At 49.3% G+C, this 26,931-nt stretch overlaps 1 protein-coding gene across 5 annotated transcripts in view; it reads right to left on the bottom strand.

The window, feature by feature from the left end:
- Window positions 1-5,213: 5,213 nt before the first annotated feature.
- Brpf3 (bromodomain and PHD finger containing 3) overlaps window positions 5,214-26,931 on the bottom strand; it is a 34,667-nt gene continuing 12,949 nt past the window's right edge. For 3 of the 5 annotated variants that reach the window (XM_027389055.2, XM_027389056.2, XM_027389057.2), the window contains exons 6-13: window positions 26,520-26,832; window positions 25,648-25,950; window positions 23,196-23,702; window positions 20,741-20,834; window positions 15,132-15,229; window positions 11,829-11,926; window positions 8,110-8,264; window positions 5,214-7,359 (exon numbers count right to left, since the gene is read on the bottom strand). In XM_027389055.2, coding sequence (XP_027244856.1) covers window positions 7,176-7,359; window positions 8,110-8,264; window positions 11,829-11,926; window positions 15,132-15,229; window positions 20,741-20,834; window positions 23,196-23,702; window positions 25,648-25,950; window positions 26,520-26,832 — 1,752 coding nt within the window. In that variant the 3' untranslated portion in view covers window positions 5,214-7,175. Of the gene's footprint in view, window positions 7,360-8,109; window positions 8,265-11,828; window positions 11,927-13,334; window positions 14,521-15,131; window positions 15,230-20,740; window positions 20,835-23,195; window positions 23,703-25,647; window positions 25,951-26,519; window positions 26,833-26,931 lie in introns of those variants that run through there. The other 2 variants (XM_027389058.2, XM_027389059.2) reach the window with 2 other exon arrangements.

Here is a 26,931-nt window from a genome sequence, read left to right as displayed (position 1 = left end):
GAAACTCCTGGCAGGTATGGGAATGGTTACAACCACTGTGGGCAAACAGTGCATTCCCCAGGACGCTGCCTGGGCCCTCGGGAAATCCTTATGCAGACTCCAGAGACACCCTAGAGAAACAATTACAGCTGTTCCTACACCAGCTGCCCTCAGTCCACAGTGAGGAAGCAATTATGACGCCTCCCTAGAGTGGGCACAGGAGTGAACGCCACATGTCACAAGCAGACCACCGTAGCTGGACATGGTGGCACATGCCTGCAATCCCAGAATGTGGGAGGCGGAGGCGGGAGGATCAGGAGTTCAAAGCTAGCCTTGGACCACAAGAGATCCAGTCTCAAAAGAAAAAGTGTGGGAGATAAGGTTTGGGTGTGGGATTAGCAGAAGGCTGGGTGAGTAAGTAAATCATGAGTGTTGCAGGTGTGAAGACCCGAGTTCCAATCCCGGAAGCCCACGTGTTCCCCTCCTTAGATCACACCTCAGCTCTATTTCCAGGAGAGTCTGCATAACCCTTAACAGCACACCACAGGTGTGTCAGGTTCACCAAGGTTGTCATCTCCCTCCAAAAGCTCAGACACACAGATTTGGTCCAAAATTGAATTACCTGCTGAGAAACCATGCAAAGTGGCTCCTGTTTGCCAGTTTAAAGCCATGACTTTCTTATCCACGCCTACAGCCCTCAGTCTCCAGAGGGAGAGATTCTAGTTCCTAGTAACTCAAGCTTCCAACAGTACCACTCTACTTTCCGCGCCCTTCCTGCCACAGCATAACCCCTGTAACTGTCAGGACTCCCCATCCTTTTGCTGTCTTTGCCCCACAGTCCCAGCAATTGCCTGTCTTCTCTCCCTTCCCTTCTCCCTGCTCCCTGAGAGATAGCCACAGAAGACTACCCCAGCCTCTGGGGGTTCTCTCTCTTTTCTCTCCAATAAAAACCTTCCCCCTTAATCATAGAGGGCTCTTTTTTTTGTTTTGTTTTGTTTTTGTTTGTTTGTTTTGTTTTCTTTCGAGACAGGGTTTCTCTGTGTAGCTTTGGAGCCTATCCTGGCACTCGCTCTGGAGACCAGGCTGGCCTCGAACTCACAGAGTTCGCTTGCCTCTGCCTCCCAAGTGCTGGGATTAAAGGCGTGCGCCACCAACGCCCGGCTTAGAGGGCCCTTTTCAATGGTTTTTGTTGTTTGTTGGTTGGTTGGTTGGTTGGTTGGTTGGTTGGTTGGTTGGTTGGTTTTTCGAGACAAGGTTTCTGTGTAGCTTTGGAGCCTATCCTGGCACTCGTTCTGGAGACCAGGCTGGCCTCGAACTCACAGAGATCCACCTGCGTTTGTTTGTTTTTACAATGATTCCACCCCAGTCTAACCTGGTGAACTAATGACTTTTTTGTGGTTGGTTTTCTTGGTATCTTTGGAGGCTGTCCTGGAACTCGCTCTGTAGACCAGGCTGGCCTCAAACTCACAAAGATTCACCTGCCTCTGCTGGGATTAAAGGTGTGAGCAGCCACCTGGCCATTTCAGTTTCAGTTTCTTTCCTGAACTCCTCGAATACAAGGAATATAAGAGGCACGGGGAGCAGCCCAACCCAGGACAGCCCACATGCTCCCCTCCTTAGATCACACCTCAGCTCTAGTTCCAGGAGAGTCTGCAATCTTGTTTGCAGAATTTGGCTTCCACACAAAGCCTCACAAAGCCTCTGTCTCCCTGACCCTTATCATCTCTGATAACAGCCACCCTGGAGCTGACAGAGTCAGACACTTCAGTGTCTCTGTGCTTTCCTCATCCCGGGTGCCTCTGTGGACCAAGGCCAGCTGACAGCGAGTGGGCTCTTCCAATCAGTCCCCTTTTAATCTCCAAGCCAGTGACCTTGCTCTGTTGTTCCATCAGAGCCTGCTCTGTTCAATTGAAAGGGACATTAGGGACAGAATACAGTGGCTCAGTGGCAGAGCACATGCCTGGCTTATACAAGGTCCCGGGTCTCACCCAGCACTGCAATTTACAAATAAGTAGATAGACAGGAAAAGAGACCTATGACAGGATTGTTGGCCTTGTGATGTAAAAGTGTGGCCGGTGTGTGGCTCGCCTCTGACCTCCATTCATGGCACACACATGCCTGCAAAAACACCGACATGTACACACACACAAATCATTTAAAAGTTAGGTTCACTAAGATGGCTCAGTGGGTAAAGGTACCTGAGGACCTGAGGTTGATCCCCAGGACCCAAGGGGACCCACATGGTGGAATGAGAGAACCAACTCCCTAAGGTTGTCTGTCCTCTGACCAGCTACTACAAATAGTGGTTTGAATGAGAATCACCCCCTCATCCCCCCAGCCTACCCACCACCCCCCACTCCCACCCACAGGCTCAGATATTTGAATGCTTAGTCACCAGCTAGTTGAACTGATTGGGAAGAATTAGGAAATGTGGGGCTGCAGAGATGGCTCACAGATTAAGAGCACCGACTGCTCTTCCAGAGGTCCTGAGTTCAATTCCCAGCAACCACACGGTGGCTCTCAACCATCTGTAATGAGATCTGGTGCCCTCTTCTGGAGTGCAGATATACATGGAAGCAGAATGTTGTATACATAATAAATAAAATCTTAATAAAAAAAAAAGAATTAGGAAATGTGTCACTGGGAGTGGACTTTGAGGTTTTGAAAGGCTTGCTGCCTACGGATCAGTATGTGAGGCTCTGAGCTACTGCTCCAGTGCCATGCCTGTCTGCTTCCTGCCATGATCATGGGCTAATTCTCTGAAATTGTAAGCAAACACCCCCCACCACCGATTAAATACTTCTTTTTTCTTCCTGGAGACAGCGTTTCTCTGTGTAGCTTTGTAGACCAAGCTGGTCTCCAACTCACTGAGATTAAAGGCGTGTGCCACCACCGCCTGCCATGTTAATTATTTTTAATTATGTGCATGCATACATAGGCGGGCATGTGCCTGTGAGTTCAGTACCCTTGGAGGCCAGAAGAGGGCGATGGATTCCCAGGAGCTGGAGTTAGAGCGCATGTTCTCTCTCATATATGGAGGTTGCTCCCCACCCTCCCAAACCCTCCCCCAATCTCCAGAGACAGGGTTTCTCTGTGTAACCCTGGCTGTCCCGGAACTCACTCTGTAGACCAGGCTGCCCTCAAACTCACAGAGATCTGCCTACCTCTGCCTCCCAAGTGCTGAGACTAAAGGCATGGGCCGCCACCACTACCACCTGGCTATGAGTTTGAGGCTAGCCTAGTCTATAGAGTGAGTTCTAGGACAGCCAGGGCAACACAGAGAAATCCTTTCATAAAAAACAAAAACAACAAAATTTGGGGCTGGAGAGATGGCTCAGTGGTTAAGAGCACTGGCTGGTCTTCCAGGGGACCCACGTTCAATTCCCAGCATTCATGAGGCAACTCCTATCTGTCTGTAACTCTAGTTCCAGGGAATCCAACACCTTCACACAGACATACAAGCACATGAGAGAGATTCATGTGTTTCAATAATTCACAGAAGGCAGGTGTTGTGGCACACGCCTTTAATCCCGGCCCTTGGGAGGCAGAGACAGGCTGATCTCTGAGTTGGAGGAACTGTGTGCTAGAATAACCCCCCCATACACACTTCTTTTTTCTTTTTGGTTTTTCAAGACATGGTTTCTCTGTGTAGCACTGGCTGTCCTGGAACTCAGAGATCTGTCTGCTTCTGCCTCCCAAGCACTGGGATTTGTAGATGGAGTGTATCACTATGTCCAGCTATAAACCTCCCTTTTCTTAAACTGTTTGTCAGGCATTCTGTCGAAGCAATAAAAAAAGTAACTGACATACCCTCTGCATTTTACAGTTGCCTTTGTAATTCAAAATACACTCCATAAATATGGATTTTTAAACCCAGCTCTCAAGGCTTGAGCTAACTGCTTCCTTCTTCAGAAACTTCATTACTGGCCAACCAAACATATCTTCTTTCCGCACCCCCCCCCCTTCAGCCTCAGGCCCCTGGCACTGGCCTCAGAGCTGCCCGCAGTATCTCACCAGCCAGGGTGCCTTTGCGTTGTTCACAGAATACAGGGCTATCTGCAGCCTGGCAGCACTCCGTCCATGTTATACAAATCAGGCCCTGGTTAGGTGATGAAGAAAGAGCCGTGCCTTCAACCACATCAGAGGGCCCTGGCAAGAAAGACAAGAGGACACTTGCCCAGGCTCTTCAGAGGCAAGTTGCCCTGGGCGTCCCCCTCATGCCTGTACTTCAGGATGCCCTGTGACAGGCACTTGCAATTGCATGGGGAAGGTGGAGATGGAAGGGATCTGGGGCTTGACTGCCAGTCAGAAGCTGCAGCTTGTCTCATCAGATAGGGTAAGGAGCAGCTGAGGAGACACCTGACATCAGCCTCCAGCTGCAACACGCACCACACACAATGTCCCTTTCCAAACACCTCACAAATCACAGCCAGATCATCAAGTCCAGGAAGCTGCCAGACCCTTGCCCAGGCTCAGGTCCCACTTCTTAGCTGACTGACCTTGACCCTCTTTTAATCCTGCGGGTCTGAGTCCTCACTTCTGTAAAATGACCAGGCCAGTTGCAAGGATCCTTCCAGTTCTAAGCCAGTGACACCAATCTGTGTCCTAGCTGCCCATCTACAGAAGGGACAGCAAAGGAAGCTTGATCTTTCTAGTCTCCAGACTGGTGCCAGGATGCCAACGGAGACACTTCTCCGGTACAGCTTAAAAAGGACCTTGGCCAGAGAAGGAAACAGTGGAGGCGTGGCAACCCTCAGGACCATCCTCAGTCCTGAATCTGAGCTGGTCCTCACACCCATTCTCTCTTTTTTTGTTTGTTTGTTTGTTTGTTTTTGTTTTTCGAGACAGGGTTTCTCTGTATAGCTTTGGAGCCTATCCTGGCACTCGCTCTGGAGACCAGGCTGGCCTCGAACTCACAGAGATCCGCCTGCCTCTGCCTCCTGAGTGCTGGGATTAAAGGAGTGCACCACCAACACCCAGCCAACAAGCCCATTCTTAGGGCCGGGGCTGGAGAGATGGCTCAGAGGTTAAGAGCACTGGCTGCTCTTCCAGAGTTCTGAGTTTCAATTCCCAGCAACCACATGGTGGCTCACAGCCATCCACTATGAGATCTGGTGCCCTTTTCTGGTGTGCAGATAGACATGGAAGCAAAATGTTGTATACATAATAAATAAAATCTTTGAAAAAAAATAGCAGACCCCACCAAGGACACCAAATACACCACAACAAGACACTGCCTATTACAGCATTTATTTCTCAGAGAGAAAATAAGACGTCATATTATAGTAGGTAAAATTAACTCTCGTATTCTTTACAGGCATAGATTTTTCTGTTTATTACCTCTCTTATAGCCATCTGTTATAAACAATTCTAGAAGGCAAATAAAGTCACTTTCTACAATAAATAGAGCATCGTGTGCTTCACAGCGGACGCGACAGAGACACGAGGCCCCGTGCCACAGCAGGATCTGAGCTGCACCTGTTCTAAAAGAGCAGGTTTTCAAATGGGACTCAGACACTGAAAAATAGAGATAAAGTGTTGGGAGAAGGAGAGGGGGTGGGGAGAAAACCCCGAGATCTTACAACACAGGTTTAGACAAGGATCACAGAGTCCACAGCTGACCAACTACCTGGGGAGAGGGGGACGCATCGGCTCCTTTAACTAGACCACACTGTGTGGCTGCACAGTGGAGGGTTCCGATAATGGAGAGTATAGGCCTGAATAACTTACAACAGTATCTTACAGTTATATACACCATGTCCTGTCCCAGCTGTTGCTGCAATGTTTACTGGACAGAATCCCGCCCTCTCTATGAATTCTGTTGGTTCCCTTTTAAACTCTGGCTCATGTCCCAAATGTGTAAGAAGTTGGTGGTTGGTTGGCTGTATTTTAAAAAGTCTGAGTATGTAAAAATGGCAGTGATCTCCCCAGGGCCTTTGTTTTGCCCAAAACTCCCCTATGAAAAGTTTTAAAACAACTAAAAATAACATCAAGGTAGAAGTCAAAATGCCAATCAGCGGCCCGCAAACCCGCCCGCGGCTTTGGTGCTTAGGAAGTGAAAAGTAACGTCAAGAGCAGAAGCCTCTGAAAGTTGCGTTGGTTTGTCAGTCAGCATTCCTTATTCACAGTTTTTTTTTTTTCTTCCTTCCTTTTGGAGGTGAGGGAGTGAAGGTTGAAGACAGGGTATGAAAGAAAAAGGCTGTGTTCCCTGCTCTATGAAGCAGGAGCAACAGAGCCAGGGGAGGGTGCTGGAGGGCAGCCTATGCCCCCTGTGTGACACAGTAAGGCTTAAGTCTGCTGCAGGAAGAGAAAAGCCAACGAGAAGGGAGGAGGGACAAGCAGCATGCCAGTTGGAAGGCATGTGCCATCCTCAGCATCCATTGAGCCTTGTGCATGGACGGGGCCCTCCCTCAGCAAGACAGAGGGCAGGAAGCCCACTCCATCCACAGGGCACATGCATGCAGCTGGGCTGGGCATGTCAGCAGCACAAGTGGGAGTCTGCGAGTGAGGGAAAGATTCTTACACGTGGGATCGCTTCTACCTGTGGCTCAGGTGCCTGGCAGACATCTATCTAACATAGCAGCTGGCCAGGAAGGAAATGAGCATCAAAGAAAAAGATCAATTTGGTGACGTTGCTGTCAGTTTGGCACAAGGGAGAAAGGAGAGCGATGTTGGGGAGGAGAGGCTGGGCTGGGTGTGGAAAATGAGATTGGGTGTGGAAGGAGGAGGTGTGAGAGTAGGTGGTGTGGGGGGAGGGGAGGGAGCTCAGTGGGTTCCCGAGGGACCCTGGCACATCTCTGGGATCAGTATCAGAACCTTGCCTGCCCTGAGGTATGGTTAGCTGGGAGAGGCATGGAGGGAGCAGTTGGCCCCAGAAAAGCAGCCTAGGACCTCTTGCTCTGTGGGCCAGGTCCACCTCCCTGGCCGGCCAAGACTCTCAGCTGTTTCTACTTCAAAGTGGTTCTTCAGTGGAATATCCCCAGGGACCTCGGGTGGGAGTTTTTGGCACACAGCGGCCCTCCAGGGGAACCACATGATTGGTCAACACTGGGCCTTGCCCTTGGAGACCCAGTCCAGTCAGGGCCTGCCATGAGAAAGAAGCTGCCGGCCAGACACTTGGCAGGGGCAGACGAGGCTTCTTATGCCTCGGGGACAGAGGAGAGGCAAAGCAGGCAGATGCAGGCCCAGTTCCACTCTTACAGGTAGGTGGAAGCGACGAAGGAGTGGGGTCCCCGTACTCGGCTCAGGTGGATCATTGCACGGTCATAGGCCACTTGTACCGACTTTCGGATGCTGGTCTTGCGGCCTTCCAACATCTTGAGTTTGTCCACAGTATCCTCCACACCCAGAGGCAGAACTTTGTCCCTTGGAAGCCACTGCCTGAAACGCAAGCACAGCTGAGATTCAGCTGCAGGAGATCCTACAGAGGCTCCTTTGGACCCAGCTACCAGGTCAAGCAAGGTGGAGGGGAAAGCAGGCAGACTGCAGATAACTGCCAACGGTATTCCAGCAGGCAGGCTTAGTAACCCTGCAGGCCTAAGCCTTGCCCTAGGGCATCTGTTACCAGCAATTCTACCTCCTATTCACACAGAGCCAGGGGTGATGGCACTTTGTTAGCCACAAGCCACCAAGCCCCTCATAAAGGACACCACATTGTCCAGACTCCCTCAGGACTGGGACACACTTTCTCTTAGCTATGGGGAGTGCTCTATTCATTCGGCTTTCAGCTTAGTCTTCTCTTTCTGGTAACTAGCTACCATGAGAGCTGCCTACCCAAGGTCATGCCTGTTCCAAAAAACAGGTGGAATTTAGTGACTGTTGGCTTAAGGGTGCACTGAGATCCCCAATTCCCAACACCTCTCCCAAACTCTACAGAAAAAAGCTGAGGCCTCTACTCAAAGTGTGCTGTCAGTGGACTTTTCCTTCTGCCTGGGGCTGTGGCCCCTCTCCTATGGCTTTCCTCAATACCTGGTCAAAGAGGCCCACTCCAAACCTACTCTAAGCACTGTTAGCTAGTGTCATTAGGAACAGCTACCACAAGCAGCATGGGCCAGCTGAAGCCTCCTCTCCCTCCTCCTATGGGTAGAGCCGGCGCCCTGGCAGGGATCCTGCAGCGGCTGCACCACTTACCAGGTGCGCTTGTTGTCAAAGAAGAGGACAAGAAAGAGCTTCTCTCCAGCCTCGGCCTGCTTCTGCTCTCCCAGCTTCAGCACGTCCAGTGGAGGGACAGGGATGGGGACACCATTGTGCAGGAGGCCCTCCCGGGGCATCTTGGGATCGATGATCTGGAGGCAGAAAAGGAGACAGGCTCTGAGCAGGGGAGAATGGGAGAAGCTATAAAACCGACCATCAAGGCACTGAAAGCCTAAGCATCCAAGGGTTCAGTTACACAAATAACCAGGCTATGGAGGCACACGTTCCTTTGCACCCCAAAATAAAAGCCTTGTCTCTCTTCCTCCAGTCCACTGTCCCACCTTCTCCCCAGCCTTGTTCAAGCAATCTTCTGGATGAAAGGACTTGATCGACAAACTGAGTAGGGCTGAGCAGGCAATTCCATGTCCAAGCCAGACAAACCCTCTCCTCAGTGTGCAATTCACTCCAGTACTCAGGGCCTTGCCCCAGTGGGCACCCAGGCTGGGACTATGCAGAAAGCTCAACCTGTCAACAGGGGCAACACCTTTGATTCTGGGTAACTGCCTCTGGCTACCCACCACCTTCCCAAGGGACATGGGGTCAGATACCTCTGTGGTAAGATTGGAGAAGAGACAAAAGGACAGCTGAAAGGGTCAGCGTTTGAGGGAAAACCAAAGCCACTTGAGGAATCAATCTTCTAGGAGCAAGCTCCAGAAGGGGAGGGGCAGCTTATCCTGAGAGGGGCTCATCACAGTCAGCAGCTCTCCAGTGAGCAGGAGAGCATCACAGCACAGCAGCTCTCCAATAGGCATGAGAGCATCACAGCACAGCAGCTCTCCAGGGAGCAGGAGTACAGTTTTCCATGTCTGTGGAGCACTTTCTGTTCCCAGAGCTCACAATCATCCATGCACCATCTCACTTGAGTCTCTGACGGGTATCAGCAGACAGGGAAGTACCAGCACAGGAGGATGGGCGCTAAACCACACCTGGGACTGGAACCAGATGCTGGCAAAGGCAGTTAGGCCTGTGCTGCAGGCAGCCTCCAACACAGCCCCACTTCCAAAGCAGCTGGCTCAAAACCTCTGTGCGCTAAGATCAGAGAGACCTGGAAGCCAGCAGAGGAAGTAGTCCTTGCTAGAGACAGAACAACCTTCATTCCTATGTCCTGTCCCAGGGGACCTCCTCTCATAATAAAGTGTTCTCATACCTATGGGCACCTGCCAGCACCCCATGTCCCCCAAGACAAGCAGGCGAAAGCAGACGCTCTGGCCAAGAGTTTACCCTAAGGTACCAAGAGACAGATGAGCAGTAAGTGCACTGGCTGTTCTTCCAGAGGACCCAAGTTCAGCTCCTAGTACTCACAGGGTGGCTCAACCATCTGACCCTTCCTGACCTCCTCAGGTACCAGTCATGTACATGGTGCACACACATACATACAGGCAAAATACTCATACATACCCATTCATACATCTAAAATAAAAAAATGTAAAGACTCTAAGAACAACCGACCTCTAGACCACCCACCAGCTATGTAGTGGTCAAAACCATCTCCCAGCCTGTCACTCTTCCTGGAACTGAGCTGGAGACGTAATGAGAATAGCAGAACAGCCCTCAGCTTCCTTAACTACTGTGAGACAGGGTGACTCTGTTGTCTCCACCTGCACATGCTGGCTATCAAGAATGGACTGTGGAAGACCTGCTGGGGGCAAGAACAAGGAGGACAAACCAACACCTGAGGACAGCTTTCACACCCCCAAAAGATAATGGTCCACTGACTCAATGAACATGAGGCAGGTTTACAGACCACGGACATGAAGCTTGTGGGAAGTCAACATACCATAGAGTCAATGCGCACACACTACCACAACAGCAACACATGAATAAAGGGAACAACACAAATATTTAGTCAACATGCTAGAATGGGGTGGTTTGCATTGCCTTTTTCTTCTCTGTTTTTCCAAAACACCCCACACACATTTATTTTTAAAATATTAAAATACAGTATGGCATGCAGAACCTACATGCACAGGAAACGGGCTGCAAGGCATGCACCAAAATAAAAACACAGGTTGTGTTCAGGTGGTGAGTGATTCCTCTTCGTAGTCTTCCTCCCTTCCTTCCTTCCTTTCTTCTTCCCTTCCTTCCCTTCTTCCTTCCTTCCTTTCTTTCCTTTTTTTTTGAGACAAGGTCTCACTATATAACTCTAGCTGGCCTAGAACTATGTAGACCAGATTGGCCTCAAACTCAATGAAATCTACCTGCCTATGCTGGATTAATAGCATGTCCCACCATGTCCCAGTGTTTTCTAAAGACTAGTTTTGGATAGCACCCTTGCATTGTGAGATACAAAAACAACAATTAAGAAAAAAAAAAAAAAACACTCCAAACCTGCCAGCATTAATTACTTCCTTAATGACTAATCTGGGTCCTGTGGTCTCATTTTTACAAGGATTCTAGTTCAGTGTCTCTAGCTTTTAGATCAATGTGATTTTCCACACCTGCCATCTTAAGGGGGAACATGGTAGGCAAAACGAACCAATATGGCTGCAGGAAGCGGTATGACATCATTGAGACGGGGTTCCTCATCGGCTCAAACAGGATCAGAGTTCCTGCCTTATCTTAGGAAGCTGCTGTTAGGCTCAAGAGACAGAGAGGCAGGGTTGGGAAGAGCCCAAAGCTGTGCAAGTGAGAAGGTGCTGGGTAGTTCCCACCAGTGCTACAAACCCTAAGAAACGTCTGAGAATGCTGATCCCTCAGTCCAGTCTCAAGAAGGCTCATCTGGTGTTGTCGGTGGAGCTGCCTTTGTATAACTTACAATGTCCCAGGTGATTCTTACAAGACCCAACAGTCCCCCAAAGCCTGTGGCCATTTCCTCCCAACCTGGGAGAGCCTAGGTGGTAAACAGTTGTTAGCTACTACTGGTGGGAGCATAAACCAGAGCTAATTTCCAGCCAGACTTCTGTATAGATGCTGGCTCTAGTGGGCACTCCTAAAAATCAATTGCGATTGTGCACCAAGATAAAGCTAAGATGCTTACTGACAACAGTGAAGAAATAATATAAACGGGGAACTGGAAATGGTCAAAGTGTGGTGCATGAGAGCAACTGAAGGGTGGTGTCGCTGTTACCAGCGACGTGATGAGAGTTTTCACCACTGTGTGAGGTGGACATGGCCATGGTACGCTGTGAGTGAGAACGGTGGTACTGCCTCCTATGACAGGCTTACACTGAGCATAGTCCTGAGAGAACAGCACAGGGGACAATCTTCAATGCAGTGACTAAAAATGAAGGCTTTACATCACAGTGTGAGGTCTAGAATCAGATTCCAACCCTGTGGCTTATTAGCTGGCAGACAGTGGCTAGCAGACCCTGCTCTCTTCCGGCCCTGGTCTTTCAAGGATTTAGAACAGCAGATGTTTAGTAACACAGCTAAGCATTATTAGCAGCATTTCAGAACTACACTGAGCAAATGAACATTGCTACGAGAGCCCTGAGAACCTTGTCTCTGAATACCTGGAGCCTTCTGGGGGGGGGGCTTGCTGGTTTGCCCCAGGAAGGCTATGGTAAAGCCCCCCCACCCCTCTGCAGCTAAAGGTGCCCAGACTCCCATCACACTCTGCCGGCTTGATCCAATCAGATAATCCCCCAAGGTAAGGCAGGGGCCAAAGCCGCCAGGGGGAAAAGGGAACAGGAGGGTGTCGTCTGGGGCAGACTCACCAAGGCAGGGTAGGAGGGGTAGCCTCGGCACTTGGCCCACACCAGCTCCAGGGGCTCCAGGTCTCCGCGGTCTTCAAAGGGCATCAGGAGGCTTCTGCCTGGGGGTGGGGGAGGGGAGGAGACAGAGCCCAAAGGGGACTTGGCATGGTGCCCCACAGCCTGCCTGTGGCTTCCATCTAACTGGGGCAGCCCAGGACTGAACCAGCAGCAGCCCCTCCACCCTTCCTTTTCCTTAGGAGTTTTTAGGCTGGGTCAGATATCAGCAAATTAATCCTCTAAATGACCCAAGAGTAAATATTTTGTCCTTTTAGGAGCCATGGTGTCTCTGCAGCTGTAATTGAGTATGTGGACTCACCAACAAAACTAGTGTTTCTGACACTGAAATTTGAATTTTATGCAATTCCCATGTTATAAAATACCACCCTTCTCCTAATTTAAGTTGTAAAACCATTCCTACCTCATGAGCCACATAAAAGCAGGTGGCTATTTTACCAACCTCTGAACCTGAATTCTAAAATAGCTTCCCTGAGAAAATATAAGGGCTTCACCTCCAGGGCCTCTTAGAGAGAAGGGCCATGCCCCAGCTTGAGCAAACACTGCTATCTGCACCTGAGTGAGGGGCCCTCCATGGGGAAATTCCTGAGGACACCCCAGCGGAACCATCTGCTAAGCGTCTTTTCTGACTGGGTTACAAGGAGCCATCCAAGTACCTGGCCGCAACACAAACCAGCAAAGTCAAGTAGGTAGGTGGGTCTTTGGTGACCCTAGGTGTCCAGCCTGGGACAGGAGCTGCACCTCCTCAGCCTTACTAAGACTCTGAGCACCACAGAAGCCTCTCCTTCCCTACACCTGCAAACTGTCAACAGGGAGGTGACCGTTCACCCAGCTATGGAAAAGGGCTCAAATCTGAGAGGACAGATGTAAAATCCTTAACTAAGAGGAAGAAAGGTGCTGTCTCGATACCAGTGGGTAAAGAACATCAACAATGAACAGATAAAACCGAACACCGAGTGCAGCCATGCACCAGTGAAACCGCAGACCAGTCCAGCCCTTTTGCAATGCGATTCCGTGCAGTGTCCCAGGAGCCCTAAAATAAATGCTTGCACCATCTGCTCAGTAAGCTTCCTCTTTGGCAACTTACTATAAGAAAGGCAATAAAAGGATTTGGGGCAAAAAATTGTGCCTTCATTATATTGTGTATGCTGAAAGCTGGCGTTAACCCAGTGTCCACTAGGGCACACAAGTCGATCACAGAGCATTGGCGGCTGTTAGATAGATGGTTCCAGAGATAGTTCCAGCACAGAGAGCTCATGAGCCAACAAGGAAAAAATATCCCAGCAAAAACCGCTGAGTATAAGAGTGTGCGTATCAGATCTGCACTTGTTAAAATGTGCCTAAAAGAAACAGAAGCAACACAGATGTGGAGACAGCTGCGTTCAGATGGTGAAGCTATGGGAGTGCAATTCTTTTTAAATATCCTTTTGGCATCGTTTTTTTTTTTTTTTCTTTTTTTTTTTTAGTATGGGGGCTTAAAAGTAAGGGGGAAAAAAAGTCACCACCAGAAGCACAAAGTGTGTCAGGTCCACTTCCTGGCTTCAAGCTTAGACTCACAGACTCATCTGGACCTAGGCCCACCCGCCGTCTGAGAGCAGACAGTCACAAGGTAATGGAACTTAAAAGCATGCATCCGTCAACACACACCGGGAAAGGGGATCACACTAAAACAGAAGGAAGAGGCTGGACCAGGGAAAGAGCCCTGTGCATTAGAGGAAAACTTCAAAGACGGTCATCCAGAGTGCATGTGACAGACAACCATGAGTTAAGAAGCAGGCTGCCCTGGCCCTGCTCCATCTGGGAATCACCCCCAGCCTCACCCAGTTGGCCCTACCTCCTCCTCATTTCCATTACGCTAAATAGGCACGATCTACATAGCTAGACAGTTATGAATGACACATTATCACCAATGACAGCCAGGCAACACCAACCAAAACTGTAACTACACCCTCCCATCAACCTAACAGTTCCAAGGACGAAATGACCTCCGCACACAGGCTGCGCAACGCAGCCCTGATGATGAAGGCACTTTAAATGTCTGTCTGTGGAGCGCTACAGTAAAGCTGATGAAGAGTCCTCTGATACAACAGGCCACTGGGAAGCTGAGAGAAAGCAAAGGATTTCCAGGGTACACCATGAAGGAACGATGGGCCCTCCACACTTCTCTCCAACATACAAACAAGTTTCAGCTTGGATATACATTAAGTAGCTCTGAAAAACACAACAACGAAAGCCAGCAGCTGGCATTCCAGAGAGGAATGCAGGCTTTCATAAGAGCCTTCTGGGTTTCCGTTACCATGGGCATGTGTTAACTATTCAAATTGTGCTGGCAGGTTTGTTTTTGGTCTTGGTTTTTGTTGGTCAACTTAGACACAAGCTAGGGTCATCTGGGAAGAGGGTCTCTTGCTTGAGAAAATGCTTCTATCGCACTGCCCTGTGGGCAAGTCTGTGGGACATCTTGACTAACAATTGACATGGGAGGGTGCAGCCCACTGTGGTTGATGCCACCCCTGGGTATGTGGTCTTGGGCTGTGTAACAAAGCGGGCTAACAGATCATGGGAAGCAAGCCAGTATACAGCATTCCTCAATGGCCTCTGCTTCGGTTCTGGCCGATTTCCCTTCGTGATGGACTTCAAGCTGTAAAGAGAAGAAAACCTTCCCCTCAAGTTGCTTTGGGTCATGATCATCATCACCACAGCAATATAAACTCAAAATATGATACAAGCCAGGTGGTGGTGGCGCACACCTTTGATCCCAGCACTCGGGAGCAGAAGCAGGCGGATCTCTGGTCTACAAGAGCTAGTTCTAGGATAGGCTCCAAAGCCACAGAGAAACCCTGTTTCAAAAAACTAAAACAAACAAACAAACAAAAAACCCGATACAAACTGAAGATAGCCGGGCGTTGGTGGCGCACGCCTTTAATCCCAGCACTCGGGAGGCAGAGGCAGGCAGATCTCTGTAAGTTCGAGACCAGCCTGGTCTACAAGAGCTAGTTCCAAGACAGCCTCCAAAAGCCACAGAGAAACACTGTCTCGAAAAACAAAAACAAAAAACAAAAAAACTGAAGATAGTTTAAAAAAAAAGTTAGTGGCCCATGAGTGAAAGCCATCTCTCTAGCAGCATCTGTGTGTGTGGGCGCCTCAGCTACTGACAGCCAGCCAGATTGGGAACCCCTGTAGTGCAGCAGTTCAGATAGTCTGCCCCTCAGATCATCTGTTTCCCCAGCTTTGCCTCAATAGTCTCCTCACCTGAGCCACTGTGGTCTGAGTCTCCATTCACACCTTCCAGGAAGGGCACTCGAGACAGGGCTGGCTTCCCTCGGCTGCGTTTGGGCGGTGTCAGGCCACTGCACACAGAGCAGAAAGGTGAAGTGAGTGAGCAATTTAAATTGTGACAAACCTCCTCCTGCTTTCCATCTCTAAAGGCACGGAGCTCCAAAGCCAAAAGCAGTGTCTCCATTTCCTCTACAGGCCAATATTCACCTGTGGCACATGAGACCTAAAGTTTCTACCAGAAACCAGTCCATCCTTGTGGAGGGACTGCTTCCCCTACACAGAGGAGTATTTCATTCAGAGGGAAGGCCAAGGGCTGGGCGCACGCCTTTAATCCCAGAAGCAGAAGTGGGCAGATGTCTGCGAGTTCCAGGCCAGCTTGGTCTGCACTGCAAGGCTGTGTCTCAAAAGCCCCAAACCGTAAGAGCTCCAAGCATCTGAGCTCAGCCTCTCTGGGGACAGTCTGGCCACCAGGAGGCCCCTTCTCACATTTGTCCCAATCTGCTCCACAAGCTTCATCTTGAGAAACCAATTTATTTTTGAGGTCCAAAAATTTGCTTCCTTCCCAAAATGTTCTATAACAGGCATATCTTCTTTCCAGAATTAGCAAAGACATTTTTAAATTAAAAAAAAAAAATTCTCACTTCCAAATGGTTTGTGTGTGAAGTTTTTCTTGGACAGGGATATTTTTTGTTGTTGTTTTCTTTTTACCAACTAAAAAGGAGACCAATTTCTTTCTTTAAACAACGATACTCAGAGAAGCAAAGTCTGGTGGGTGAGATGGGTTAGTGGGTAAAGGCGCTTGCTGCCAAGCCTGAGTTTGATCCCCTAGACTCACATGGTGAAAGAGTGCTAACTTCTACACGTTGGTGCTCTGACCTCTGCAAACATGGTGTCACACATAAACACATACACAAATGAAATAAAATACTTCTTGAAAAGAAGTTAAATCCTGGGCATGATGGCACACACCTTTAATCCCAGCACTCAGGAGGTAGAGACAAGCTGATCTCTATGAGCCTGAGGCCAGCCTGGTCTACAAAGCAAGCTGTAGGCCTGCCAGGGATATACAGTGAGAGCTTGTCTTAAAAAAAAAAAAAAAAAAAAAGAAAGAAAGAAAGAGGAAGGAAGGAAGGAAGGAAGGAAGGAAGGAAGGAAGGAAGGAAGGAAAGGTAAACTTAGACAAGGAAAAGAAGTGACAACCAAAGTTGGACCAAGGCCACCAAGGCACTGGCATTTTAAAAATAGCTCATGCAATTTTAATGCACAATCTAGAGCTGGGAGCCTCTGGGAAAGAATTATGCAGCTAGGAACCCCCACCCCCATCAAACTTTAAAAACCACTATTGCTGCTGGGTCTGGTGCTATTTGCCTTTAATCCCAGTACTAGGGAGGCAGAGGCATCGATCTCTGATTTTTGAAGCTAGACAATCTACAGAGTGAGTTTCAAACCAGATGAGCTACATAGTAAGACTCTGTCTTACAAATAAATAAAAACATTGCTGACCTGTACTTTTTCAACCAGAAAAAAATGGTTAAAAGATGAGTTAATTGTAAGCAGATGTTTCTTTCTCAATCCCAGCCTCTAGTCCCAAATGACTGACACAGAGGCTTAATATTATATATAAATGCTCAGCTGATAGCTCAGGCTTGTTACTAGCTAACTCTTCCACTTAAATTACCCCCCCCTTTTTTTAATCTATGCTTTGTCACATGGCTCATGGCTTTTTACTTCATTTTTGTTTGTTTGTTTAGTTTTGGTTTTTCGAGACAGGGTTTCTCTGTGTAGCCTGTCCTGGAACTTGCTCTGTAGACCAGGCTGGCCTCGAATTTACTGAGATTCCCCCCTGCCTCTGCCTCCTGAAGTGCTGGGATTAAAAGCATGTGCCACCAACACCTGGTTTTACCTCATTTTCTACATGTCCTGCTTCCTCGGGAGCTGGTTTGCATCTTCATTAAGGTTTTTTTTTTTTTTTTTTTTTTTTTTTAAGAAAAAAAAAAAAGCCAAATGCTTAGAAAACTAGATGGGATAAGACACAGCAAGGGATGGGACTGGCTACAGTGTGGTACTCTATTTCACAAAGTCAGAACTGAATTTATGATAAGAATACTCAGATTAATCAAAACCATGACTCACAATCCCTAAGTAAACAAAGTTGGCACTTGTTTGGGAAACAATACCAGCAATACCCAATTCACAGGAAGGATCCAGCACACTTGCCCTACAAGGCCTGTCCATGGACTTCAGAGACTGAGATGTAGATGGAAACACTAGTGCCTTCACCAGAAGTCCAAGTTCACACCCTAAACCTAGAGAGATCTCAGGACACAGGAGAAAGAAAAGCAGGGCAAGGCAGCTGAGAGATAAGCAAAGGCCAGCTTGTCTCATCACCTCTGTGATCCTGACCAGTGACCACCCCAGTGGTGCTGTGGAAAAGCCACAAGTACACACACACACACGCGCACACACACACACACACACACACACACACACACCATGCACTCTGGGAATGGTTTCGTGTTTTCAAGTCTAGTACCACAGACCACTACTGTTGTACCAGGGTGCCAGTGCACACAGGAAAGGCATGGGAAACTAGGCTGCAGCAGAACAAGTTCTGTATGGTTCTGATGAGGTAGATGTACGTCACTAAGGCTTGCTTTGCAGGCTGCCCCAAAGACCAGGGCCAATGCAGGATAGCCAGTCTGCACTTGTGTATGTATAACTTCCATCTACCTTCTCTACAAGATAAGCTATGGGACTGAGCATACCTTAACAACAGTGACTCACACTATAGGTGTTCAATTACCAGCAGTTGGAGGAATGACCCACAAAGGAGGGTACAGCTGGGTGTGGTGGGGCATAAATGTCATCCTAGCACTTGGAAGGTGGAGCTAGGGGGGATCAGGAGTCCAAGGGCCCTTCTCAGTCACAGTGAGTTCACGTCTAGGGTACGAGACTGTCACGGGGTTTCAATGAATGAAAATGTGTTCAGGAGACCACTGGAAATGACCAGCCACGGAGCAAATGGACAAGAGGGGCTGGGGATGGGTTAGTGATCAGCGCACACCTCTAACCCCAGCCCTCAGGAGGCAGAGGCAGAGGCGAGCAGAACTCCCTGAGCTTGCTTGAGGTCAGCCTGGTCCACACAGTGAGTTCCGGGATAGCCAGAGCTAAGTTGAAAGACCCTGTTTCAAACAAAAACAGACCAGAACACAACAACAAAAAGGTAACATGGCTTCCATATAATAAATAAAGCTTCCTTTATATTCTCCCTAGCAGACTGGAGAAGAGGCAGGCTGGGATGGCTAGAGAGAACACTGCAGTCAGAACCCTTGAATCTCCAATTTCACTTACTTTAATTTCTTTTAAAGTAAGTGTGTGTGTGTGTGTGTGTGTGTGTGTGTGTAGATCAGAGGGCAGCCTATGCGACTGGCTCTCTATTTCTACTGTGTGACCCTGGTGACTGAACTCACACCATCAGGCTTGGCAGCCATGCCTTTACCGGTGAGGTCCCAGTCTCTCAGTTTAAGCTCTAGAAGCAGATTGAAAGAGGAAATGTTTTTCAGGGGCAGCTCCTCTATCAAGCAGAAGCTCTGGAGAAAGCAGGTAGTGGCAGCTGGCTGGAGTTCATCACAAAAGCAAACATTACCTGAACCAGCTGGCTAGCCAGGCCTACTTCTTGTGACTCATAGCTGAGAAGTGTGCCCTTCATAAGGTTAAACACTATCCTTTCCACCTCAGCCAAGGGCTGGTAGGGGACCCATGGTTGACCTCACTTCTACCACCTCCAGTAAACCAAACTTCCAGGCACTTACATATTTGCTTAGCTTTAGTGTTTGTTTTTGTTTTTTTTTTTTTTTTTTTTTTTGAGACAGGGTTTCTCTGTGAAACAGTCCTGGCACTCACTCTGTAAACACAGAGATCCACCTGCCTCTGCCTCCCGAGTGCTGGGATAAAAGACATGCATCACCTCCACCAGCCTTGTTTTTGTTTTTTAAGCAGGGCTTGGTATACAGCCCAGGCTGGTCTTGAGCTCTTGATTCTCTTATCTCAGTTGCCTAAGTGTTGGGGTTATGAGTATGGGCCACCATGCCTGGCTGAAGTACCTGTCTTTGAAGGTACCTGAGAGCAAGCGAGAAGCATGTTCTAACATTTTGAAATCTGCCTTGGTAAACTGTCTCTACAGCATAGGGCCAATGTGTAACTGGAGGCCCACATAGCACCAGGAAGCTCAGCAGGTACATGCCAGTGAAGGCTGCTTTGGAAGCCTTCAGACACAGACCAGCTTTCCAGTGGACTCTCTTAGCAGTCACCTCTCCCTGTGGCACCAAGGTCCTCTCATCCAAGCACCCCTCTCTAACCAGAGTCTTGAACAGAAAACACAGGACAATGAGCACAGTAAACTCTTAGACTTGGGAGAAACGAAGGCTTTGTCTCAGAAATTCTCCCTTCAGGTTCAACAACAACAGAAGCCCATCCCTTTTTAAAAGGGACAGGTAACCTGTAGCCTTTGGAAAAGGGGCCTTTAAAACTTCATACTTGCCATCTCTACACAGTATCTCTGAAGAGGCTACTGCTATGCATGCTGGGTGTGTGTGTGTGTGTGTGTGTGTGTGTGTGTGTGTGTGTGTGTGTGTGTACAAGGGTTGAGGGTTGGAGGCTAGCTTGAGCTACTTAGTTCAGTCCTATTTCAAAAAACCAAAGGCTAAATCCAGACATAGTGGTATATATGCCTGTAATCTCAGCACTCAGGAGACAGAGGCAATAAAAGTGCTCAGAATTCTAGTCCAGCCAAGACTATACAGCAAAATCCTGTATCAAGAGACAAAACAGGGGCTAGAGAGATGGCTCAGAGGTTAAGAGCACCAACTGCTCTTCCAGAGATCCTGAGTTCAATTCCCAGCAACCACATGGTGGCTCAGAACCATCCATTATGAGATCTGGTGCCCTCTTCTGGTGTGCAGATATACCTGGAAGCAGAATGTTGTATACATAATAAATAAATAAAATCTTGAGAAAAAAAAAAAAGAGAGAGAGAGAGACAAAACAAGGCGGGGTGTTGGTGGCGCACGCCTTTAATCCCAGCACTCAAGAGGCAGAGTCAGGTGAGTTCGAGCCAGCCTGGTCTATACAGCAACTAGGACAAGCTCCAAAACAATACAGACAAACCCTGTCTCAAAAAAAACAAAAACAAAAAAGGCTTGGGTTGTAGCTTACTAATAGAGCACTTGCCCAGCATCACAGAACAGAAGCTCAGACAAACCTAAGAGACCAACCCTATGAAACCCTAAGAGGCTTAGTCAAAACCTTGTCCGCCACAAACTGGGTTATCCATGTGTGTATGTACCCAGGTGTGTGTGTCTCAAATGGTAGCTTCACTGGGCAACAGGGGATGGAGCCCCACAAACTCATCAACACTACTCTTCTATTAGAGCAGATCTGACAATCAGGGTTCCCAGGTACAGACCAGAGCCTGAGGAAAGGGTGGTAAGAACAAAATAAGGAAGCCCAGCCTGACACTGAATGGAGAATTAAGAAAAAGGTGGTCTCGAGGCTGCCCAAGCTTTGTGGGTAAACATCCTTACCTGCCAGCTTCAAACGCCAGTCCTCCACTGAGACCCAAACTACATTCCGAGTCAGACCCGCTTTCGGTGTGTTTTCCAAAGCCGTTAGTCACGCCTGCCAAGGACACACAGAGTGAGCCCTGAGTGCCGAACCTCCCTTCCCTGACACATGCCTCGGTGTCGGAACCTGCCTCAGAGGAGTGGAGCAGGTGGGAGGCTGTTCCTCCCGTGAGGACTGCATCTTAGGTGGCAGAGGGACCCTCACAGAGAATGTTAACTAGTGAGCAGACTGTATTACCTGAGCAGCACACACCTGCCTACAAAGGTAAGACTTCTCCACCTGGGCAAGCTCACAGGCCCCTGGACCTGCTCTAATTTTAACCTCAGTTAGCAGGGAGTTCCTCTGGCTGGAGGAGCCACCCGCCTCTGCTGATAAACACTCACAAGCCCTCCCCGTCCCCGCTGGCAATTCCTCCTTTGGGGATGACGGCAGGAGAAGCTAAGGCAGGATAAGGGCTCAGTGTCAACCACACCTAGAGATATCTCACAGAGCTGGTGAGAGGTGGAAGAGGGCAGACAGCCCAGATCTTCACAGAATGGAGCATCAGAACCCTGGCTCCAGGCTGAGCTTGGCCCCTGCCTTTTGTGAAGTATCGGATGCTGTTTGGTATGGATCCTTTTTCGTCAAGGCACCCCGGGTAGAGGGGACTGTTTCATGGTCCTGGGATCACCTTACCGTGAAGGCTCCCTTTTTTTATTTATTGAATTCTAACTGCAGAGTCCTACAGCTCTGACCGTTGAACCACGACTGAAGATGGATCAGGCCTTATTTGGGAACTGTGACAGACACCTTGGCCAGAAAACTGTGAGGCCAGCCACACTTATGAGAGCAGGTGCCAAGATGCAGCTTTCCTAACCTGGCAAGGCACAGTGAGTCGCAGAACCCCACTGTGCCTTGCCTGTAAAGGATCAATGCCTGCTTTCTGAGCTCCAAAGACGGTTGTAAACACAAGTGTTCCAACGGCCAGCATGTGGGGGCTAGGAAAGGGACACTGTTGTAGCATCCCCAAGCAGCAGGGCTCCACGTTGATGGGCCTGATGTCCCTACCAGCAAAGGCTTTCATTTTAGAGTAGTGTTCTCCACACTGTTTGGCTGAGACACACAGCTGAAAAGATGACAATAGCTATTACTGTTGGCTGCTATCTGCTGTGTTCCTAAATCTGCTCCAGCCTTAGCCCTCCACATCAGTAAGTGCAAGCAGGCTCAGGGAGAGCACCTCCCTCCAGGCCACACAGCCAATTGGAAGTTGGATCCGAACTTCAAGCTCTTGCTCTAATATCCTAAACATCTAGCCTACCATGGAGAGAGGCATGGCCTACAGGAAGGGAAGGTAGCACTGGAAAAAGGGAAGAGAGAAAAAAGAAAAAGCAAGTGCTGGCCACACAACTCAGATACCACACAAAGGATGAGTGATAGGAGGAGCAAAGTGAAGAGCAGACATCCCACCCCACCAGGACCACATCTGCACCTTCTTGGTGCCTGAGGCTACAGTGAACACCCACTCAACTGTCCTTGAGAGGACGTCTTCCTCCTTGGGGTCACATGCTCTGAAGGTCCTGGGCCCTTCCACAATAGCTACCCTCACCCTCAGGGCCAGCTCAGGTCCACCTTCAAGAGAATTTTTCCTAACTCTAGGTCAAGTTCCCCCAATGGCTCTGGCAGTGTTACCCAACACCCAATCCCACACTTTGGGCTCTGTGATTTCTCAGCTACTTAGAGGAGCTGGGACTGGGCCTGACTTATTGCCCTCTCCCCACTGGGGAACAGCTCATGCTGGGCATGCAGTCAGGACTCCAGTGATCCAGCACCTGTGATCTGTTCTTTGACTTCCCCTCCCATCCACCTCATGGCTGCAGCTGGCTGGCTCCTTTGTGCTCTGTGGACACGCCAGTAGGTTCACACCTCCATGACATCTGCTCATCTGTCCTTCTGAAAATATTCTTCCCCTAGATACAAACAGCTCATACCTTCAGCTCCTTCAAATCTTGGCTCAAATGCCCCCTCCCCCTGGGCTCTGTCTCATGCCACCCAGCACTCTCTGCCCTCTTCTCTGATGGTCTGACATGTTTTCTTAATTGTCTCCAAACAAAAGCCCTCGTTTGCCTTTAATCTATTTCTTCTGTAAGAGTTTTTCGTGTTTCGTTCACTAATTTTCCTCCAGTGCCTAAGACAGTGTCTGATAAAAGTATCCCAAGAGCAAACTGAGGTGACAGTAGGACCCATTTTAACACATTAAGTTGTACATTCCCCTCAAGGCCGGTGACAGTCCGATATCAACCCAACCCTCTGAAACAACTGCTCTAAAATGTTTTCTCACAGAGGCCCCTGGAGACAGCTGACAGGGGAAGATGCCCCTGGCAAGACAGAGCAGAAAAGTGGATTGGAAACAGCAAAAGAAGTCACAGGCAGGATCACCTGTCTCTTCCTCCTGCTGAGGGGACCTCTCCCCTTCACTGTCACTACAGCTCCCGCTCCTTGGCCGCTTCCTAGAACAGTGCTCATCTTCCGTGCTGGCTGGAGAAGCAGGAGAGCCCACGGTACCACTGTCCTCGCCATCCTCCAGGGTGCCGTCTGGACTCCTGGGCAGCTTGACCCCATTCCTGGCCTTCTTGAAGAGGACTGATGTACGGCGGCCCACCCCACCGAGAGGGGTGCCAGGAGGGCTGTCAGGGTTTATGAGAGACAGTCTATCAACGCCATTATCACTGAGCAAACATTGCAAGGGCTCACTTCCCAGCTGCAGAGCTGGTTTCTCCAAGAGCTCCTCCTCTTCCACCTTCCGGGACTTTAGGGACCGGCTTGAAGGCTTACTGTCACTGATGGGTTTCAGGGTGGGGGGATCTGAAGGGGACTCCTGTTCAGACAAGGACGGTGCAGGCCCAGTAGGTTCCAGGGTTGGTGGGGCAGGCAATTTGGAATCATCTGTTAGAGAAAAAGAGAACCTGCTTGAACATTCTAGCAACAGTCTGCTCCTACAAGCCGGATACTGACTCTGAGAGGCAAAGAACAAAAGCATGAGCTGTTTCATGGTTTTGACACCTCTTAGGCCTCAGATCTAAGCAAAAGCTAAAAGGAGGGGTAAGCTTTGTTCACACTTAGTAGTTCTCAATCCTCGATCTGTGTTAGAATAAACTAGGAAGTTGTCTAAGAATTTTAAGCCTAGATTATATTACAGAACAAATGAAGGCAAATCATACAGGAAGACGGGCATCCTGTAACGAGCTTACAAAGTGTGCCTAATAGTGTGTGTTGCAAATGTCACTCACACCCGAGGAAGCCACCTGCTTAGTCAGTAATCGGGTGAGGCTTTAGCTGTACAGACTGGAGGGTTACGATTCTCACCAGACAGCAGTGTTTCCCACCTGTCCTCAGTGCCGTTTGTGAAGACACACAGCAGGCAGAAATGGTGTCTGCAGATGTAGGGACTCATACCAGGGCATTAAGTCAGCGGTTCCCAAACAATCTGCTCCACTTGGAGCTTTACTCCCGAGCATAGGCCAGTCCTCCCCTTGTGAACCTCTTTGTCTTTATCTTGAAACCCTCATGGTGATGCTAAGGCAACTGGTCACTGTGCATGAGTCAAGGGGCAGAATTCAGATGACCTGCTGACTGCCCTAGGAAAATTATGAAGAGCCTTCTGATGTCCTATGTGGCTTCTCAATCATGTCCCCGACCTACAATAAAACAGGCCAGTCTCTTCAACTTAAGCCTTACCAAGTAGAGGTAACTCCCATGTTTAGACTATGTGAGTGGCAGGCCTCCCCAACCCTGAGGCTCAGGGCAAGGGCACCAATGAGATAACTCTGTCTTCACCAAAGGGAAGGCATGGGAAGCAGCTCAGCTCATAAATGGCTCCAGGGCTTTTGAGAATCACATCCTTAAATTACTAAGGTAGGGGACAGTTTAGACAGGTGGCTCTCATAACATGGCTGCAAATGTCACTTTACACTTGAGAAAGCCACCTGCTTAAATCAATTAGGCCTTTTACAGTCTCACACCTCTGACTAGGATGGTCTACAGCCTTGGCCAGCTGGGATCAAAATCAAGAGTCAAGCTGGGCGGTGGGGGTGCACACCTTTTTTCCTAGCACCTGGGAGGCAGAGGCAGGCAGATCTTTGTGAGTTTGAGGCCAGCCTGGTCTATAGAGTGAGTTCCAGGACAGCCAGGGCTACACAAAGAAAAAGGAAAAGAAAAAGAAAAAGAGGGTTGGGGGCGCTGGGAAGATGGAGAGAGTCAGCAGTTAAAAGCACTGACTGCCTGTCCAGAAGATTCAGGTTCAATTCCCAGCACCTACATGGCAGCTCACAATTGCCTGAGGATCTGACACCCTCACGCAGGCATACATGCAGGAAAATAACAATACACACAAAGTTTGAAAGAGTCCAGGCCAGAAGAAGGGTTTTTACTTCCCTTCCCTTATCCTCTCACATTCGTCTAACTTGTTCTCATAGCAACTCCAGAGAGGTAGAGTAAGCTATTCAGTTGCGATGTACAGTGCCACTATAGCAAATGCAAAATTGCCTCATACTTAGTGAGTGCGAAGCTTCTGGACTCCAGCACTCTAATCGATATGACCCTCCCTCAACCCTGCACCTAACTGTTCTAGAACCCCTGGGTCTCCTGGGAGCCCAGACCAATACAAGAGACAAAATCTACTCTGATAAATAAATTTTGTTCTCTATTGATTGCTACATATTTATAATAGTATCCCAAAGGTGATATGAAGGGAGACCCTTGCCAAGGGCTTTGCTTACCTGCAGGGTCAGACCTATCTATACTGGGGGAGGATACTCTCAAGAGATGTTAGCCTCTTACTCCTCCTGACTACCCTACCCACCCCAGCGCCCTGCCTGTGACCTTCTCTCACCTCTGTCCCCATCGTCTTCTGGCTCCTCCTGCAGGGCCTGCTCCAGCACAGCTGTGTCCCCCCGAGGTCCTGCTGCCAGCTCCCCATTGGACACTGTTTTGTTCAGTGACAGGAGCTGTGGTGGTGCTGGTTGTGCTAGCTTCTGTCGGAGGGCATTGATTTCCCTGCGTAGCATTCGGACACGACGGGTGCGGGCCCCACTGGACCGCATAGCGCTCACCAGATCCAGTTTCTCCAGCAGCTCCTTCAGCTGCACCTCTGGGGACAAATGGGCCCGGTTCTCTGGGATGAGGATGTTGTCCACTGCCAGGGAAAAGGAAGGACAGAAGAGGCTGAAGCATATGACCCTCGCAGGGCCAGAGAAATCTGGAATGCCCAGGTCAGTGACTTCCAGCAGTGTCAGTGTGGGGCTTGGCCCTACAACACTGCTATCTAGAAATGATAGTCAGGTGTGGGAAACAACTACAGGAAGCAATCTGGTTGCAGCTATGGCCATACAGCAGGCATGCAGCAGCTTAGTAGTCCCTGGTCTGGGTGACTATGCACCAAGCAGGAACAGGCAGGGTAGTGTGGTGCTCACGGCAGTCTACCTTCTGGCCCTCCCACTCCATGCTCCAGTGCCACACTTCTCCAGGAGGTGATGCCTGGAGAGGCCTTGGCTTTCTGGACAGACAGCCTTTCCTGCCACTCAGCAGGTACTCGGTGCACCAGCTGAAGCCTCAGAATTACTCCAGCCGCACACTGAGCACACCCATTGGCTCCCAATGGTTGCTTCACACCTCCAAGGCCCACCCTGATCCAGGGCTTTCTGGGCCCTGTCCTTGTGCCTCTCTTCCTGGTCCTTCTCCTCCCTACCCATCCAAGCTTCTCACCATCCTCCCAGGAGAATCGGTAAAAGTCTTCCAATTTGGGTGACTCGGGCAAGTGGGTGCCCCTCTCGGGATCATAGCCGATGTTCTCTGCCTGCCGACGAGCATGCCGCAGGATGGCCCCTCCCAGGTCCCGCAGGCGGACAGCTGCTCGGTGGAAAATTGTGTCTTTAGCATTATACTTCATGCAGTTGGCAACTATAAGGTTAAAGTCTTCCTCAAACTCCTCCAAGGTGTGGTACAGGTGAGATTCCAGCTTCCGCCTCATAGTAGAAAAATCCATTGGCTTGGATATGAATTCCAGGTAATCTGGAACCTAAACATATAAAACCTGTACAATTACAACAACTATTTATGGGCCACACAGGCGCACCCAACTTTCTGCTGTGGCCATGCCAGGCTCACTGAGAACCTC

Source organism: Cricetulus griseus (assembly GCF_003668045.3).
Source record: "Cricetulus griseus strain 17A/GY chromosome 1 unlocalized genomic scaffold, alternate assembly CriGri-PICRH-1.0 chr1_0, whole genome shotgun sequence".
Classification (NCBI taxonomy): Eukaryota; Metazoa; Chordata; class Mammalia; order Rodentia; family Cricetidae; genus Cricetulus; species Cricetulus griseus.
This window is presented reverse-complemented; position numbering and strand designations above follow the sequence as displayed.